Here is a 4,023-nt window from a genome sequence, read left to right as displayed (position 1 = left end):
ATGTTTATTTCTAGTCACTCTTGTGATCCCTGCACTTAGAAGGGTGAGGGAGATTTGTCTGAGGCCAGTCTGGGCTACACAGTGAACACCAAGCCAGCATGGCCTAAGAATGAGACCCTTTCTTAAGAAAAGAGTAACTGTAAACAAACAAGCAGAAAGCGATTGGCGGCTGCCTGCCTCTTTCTTTCTTTCTTTCTTTTTTTTGAAAAGGGCCAGCACTGTTCTTTTTCCCTGGCCACAGAAAGTGGGCACTCTTGCCATAGGATCCAGGTCTTGCCTCATTTTCAGGAATACCAAGTGGGCATTGTGGGATTCCTTTTTTTTTTTTCTTCGAGACAGGGTTTCTCTGATAGCCCTGCCTGTCCTGGAACTCACTCTGTTGACCAGGTTGGCCTCAACCTCAGAAATCTACCTGCCTCTGCCTCCCAAGCACTGGGATTAAGGGTGTGCGCCACCACTGCCCAGTGCATTGTAGGACTCGTACCCATGTCCCAAATTCTATGTCCATGGAAGCTTTTTCCTTGCCAGGGAAGGGCAGAAGGGAGGGATGTCAGCTACTGTGGGGTTCAGGCTGCTGGAGTCCCGTGCACATCAGACAAAGCTGCAAACAGAATCTGGTGTTGGGGCAAGTAAACTCTCCGCATGGGCTTATAATTTTACTTGCTAGGCAGTGCATCCTTTGTACCACATAGGACACGGCCACTCTTGGCAAAGCACTGAGTGTACAAGTCCAGCACTTAGCTTGCTGTTTGGGGCACTAATTATCTACTTAGATTTTTGCAATATTTTGGAATCTCTCCAGTTTTTTTTTCCCCCACCCTCAGACAGGGTTTCTCTGTTCTGTAGACCAGGCAGGCTGGCCTTGAACTCAGATCTCCCTGTCCTCCCTTAAAGGCATGTCCCATTTTGCCCAGCTGGTTTTTTTGTTTGTTTGTTTTTTTAAAGAAGGCCAAAAGGATGAAATAACTTAAATTCACTTGATTAAAATGTATTTGTTGGAAGGACAAATGGAGAGAATTATTCTTATTGAGAGAAGAATAAACTCTAGAGGAGTCTGGTGATTTTCTGTAGGATTTGGGAGGGTGGAGATGAACTCAGAGCCCTCTGCCTTGCATGCTCACTGAGCACTCTGCTGATTGTCTATAGCCAATTGCACCCTGATCTGAACCCCCCTATTTAGCCATGAGCTTGGTCCTGGCTCTCTGGGGAGGCAATGAGGGTTCAATGAGGTCCTCTGCTGCGGTTGTGCCTGGTGGGAGCATAGTGCAGGAAGACTGGTCTGGGAGGGGGTGCTCCTGTCTATCCTTGGGGCAGGAGAGATTACCAACTGTGCCTTGTTGCTCTGTATTTCAGGAGCTCCCCCTGAGGAGCAGCCCCAGCCCTGCCAACAGCACTGCAGGGACCATTGACAGTGATGGCTGGGACACTGGTTTCTCTGACATCGCATCTTCAGTGCCCGACCGATGCTTCAGCCACCTTCAGCCTTCCCTCTTGCAGAGAGCTAAGCCCAGTGACTTCCTGCTGGACAGGAAGAAGACTGACAAGCTGAAGAAGAAGAAGAAGAGGAAGCGCAGGGACAGCGACCTGCCTGGGAAGGAGGGCTTCAGGGGGAGCCTGCTGAAGCTGGAAGCTGCAGACCCGTATGTGGAGACCCCCTCAAGTCCCACTATGCAGGATATTCCCCAGGCGTCTGCTGACCCCTGCTCAGGTTGGGACTCTGACACTCCCTCAAGTGGCTCTTGTGCTACTGTGTCACCTGATCAGGTCACAGAAATAAAAACTGAAGGAAAACGGACTATTGTCCGCCAGGGGAAGCAGGTGGTGTTCCGAGACGAAGACAGCACTGGCAATGACGAAGACATAATGGTGGACTCAGGTGAGTGCTTAGTAGAGAGGTTCCAGGCCTGGGGGGCAGAGTGCACTTAGAATTTGAAGGAATAGTGTTAAAAAAAGGGTGGATAGTTGCTCATAAAAGAGTTACTCTCTGGGCTGGAGAGATGGCTTAGCAGTTAAGAGCACTGACTGCTCTTCCAGAGGTCCTGAGTTCAAATCCCAGCAACCACATGGGACTCACAACCATCTGTAATGAGATTGGATGCCCTCTTCTGACTTGTCTGAAGACAGCTACAGTGTACTTACATATAATAAAAAAATCTTTTAAAAAAAAAAAGCCGGGCCATGGTGGCCCATACCTTTAAACCCAGCACTTGGGAGGCAGAGGCAGCGGATTTTGAGTTCGAGGCCAGCCTGGTCTACAGAGTAAGTTCCAGGATAGCCAGGGCTACACAGAGAAACCCTGTCTCGAAAAAAAACAAAAAAACTAAAACAGAGAGAGTGTTATTAGCTCCTGGAGGTAGCCAGGTTGCTATGCAAGCCGGAGTGGGCAATGCTGTGACAGCTGGAGCGGTGGTCCCGTCACACTTAGTCACTGTGTCTCTTGGATGTACAGTTCCCCAGGGGAGAGGGCTCAGGAGGTCACCTCTCACCTCTCGGTCTCCTTCCAGATGATGACTCCTGGGACCTCGTCACCTGTTTCTGCATGAAGCCCTTTGCTGGCCGCCCTATGATTGAGTGTAACGAATGCCACACCTGGATTCACCTGTCCTGTGCGAAGATCCGCAAGTCCAATGTTCCGGAAGTGTTTGTCTGCCAAAAGTGCCGGGACTCCAAGTTTGATATCCGTCGTTCCAACCGGTCCCGAATGGGCTCCCGGAAGCTGTTTCTGGACTGATCTGGAGCTGTTGAGGAGATGGGCGGGACCGGGAGGACCTGGGCTCTGGCCCCCCTTAGTTGAGCACAGAACTCCCAGCTCTGGTGCAGGCAGACCCTGCCACTCAGGTGCCTAAGCAAAGGACAAGCTGTTCAGGTAGAACTGTACGTAGCTAATGAGCAGGTCAAGCACCAGGCCTGCTTCTGCTCACAGTGAGGCGCACAGTCATTGTTAGCAGTTGCCGTGAGAGCCGGTGCTAGCTGCCAGTCCTGTCTCCTCTGTGCTCGGGAGTGGAGGTGTTGTTTCCCTGGCTGTGTTTATTCTCAGTGTTGCTCTTTTAACACAAGTGTCTGTAGCAGCTCCAAGTTGTCTGCCCCTTTGTGGTCTCGCTTCCCTGCCTCAGTTGTACTTACTGAGCCAGAGAGCTGTTTTCTGAGAGCTCTGGTGTCCCCAAGAGGAGCCTTGGGTGGGGGGTTTTCACTGTTTGTTGAAAGGGACAGTGTGTAGCCATTTTTCCACAGAGCGAGGGTTGGGGTGACGGTGTTCTGCGCTCATAACTCAGTTTGTTTTGCACGATGTAAAAAAACAAAAAACTTTTTTTTTTCTTCACATGATATAGCCCAAAGTATTGGCCACTCTCGTATTGGGTGCCCCAGGGTGCCCAGCACTGCTGTGGGAGCAAGCAGTGCCCTCCTATGCTGCTCCAGTAGCAGTCCACAGAAGACACTGCCTTGGGACCTGGGTGCAGGTCTTCAGATAATGGGTGAAAAGAATCTGGGCATTTGCCTTCCGCATGGGCTGACCTGCTGGTCCCTGGGGCGAGGCAAGGGTCTGAGTTAGTGCTGTGACATCAGCTTGCAGAGCCCTGGTCAGGGTGAGGGCTGGCTCAGCTCCTGGACACTGTTGGTCCTGGGGCAGGGGAGGAGGGTATTGGCTCTCGTTCTATCATTTCCAGTGCTGCTTCTTTCTCAGCAGTGTTTCATACCCGTTTATCACACCTGTCCTTTGTTAGGCATGAGACAGAGTGCTCAAGTGTGTCTTTTTCCTGGAGCACCTTTGCAGGGTCACCAGGCCTTCTCCCACAGTATCTTAAGCAACAAAGGAGCTCAGACTGTAATTTGGCTAATCAGAGCCTTTTTTTTTAAATCTTTGCATCTTTCCCACTTACCCAGTTTAACTTTATTCTTTTTCTTTTTTTAAACACTGTTGCTCATATTAAAGTACAGAGAAGTACCGCTGAGCTCAGTTGGGTGTGCGAACCTCAAGGGAGAGCTCTGCTAAAGACAAGGAGCTATGACAGAAACAGTCTTGCC

The 4,023-nt window shown here is 50.4% G+C and overlaps 1 protein-coding gene across 1 annotated transcript in view; it reads left to right on the top strand.

Annotated features, from left to right (window-relative positions):
- The window catches only part of Phf13 (PHD finger protein 13), a 5,797-nt gene extending 2,730 nt beyond the window's left edge, over positions 1–3,067 (top strand). Inside the window, exons 3-4 of the mRNA XM_031379596.1 lie at positions 1,354–1,876; positions 2,505–3,067. Coding sequence (XP_031235456.1) covers positions 1,354–1,876; positions 2,505–2,731 — 750 coding nt within the window. The 3' untranslated portion in view covers positions 2,732–3,067. The remainder of the gene's footprint in view (positions 1–1,353; positions 1,877–2,504) is intronic.
- Positions 3,068–4,023: the final 956 nt, after the last annotated feature.

Source organism: Mastomys coucha, unplaced genomic scaffold (genome assembly GCF_008632895.1).
Source record: "Mastomys coucha isolate ucsf_1 unplaced genomic scaffold, UCSF_Mcou_1 pScaffold18, whole genome shotgun sequence".
NCBI lineage: Eukaryota > Metazoa > Chordata > Mammalia > Rodentia > Muridae > Mastomys > Mastomys coucha.
This window is presented reverse-complemented; position numbering and strand designations above follow the sequence as displayed.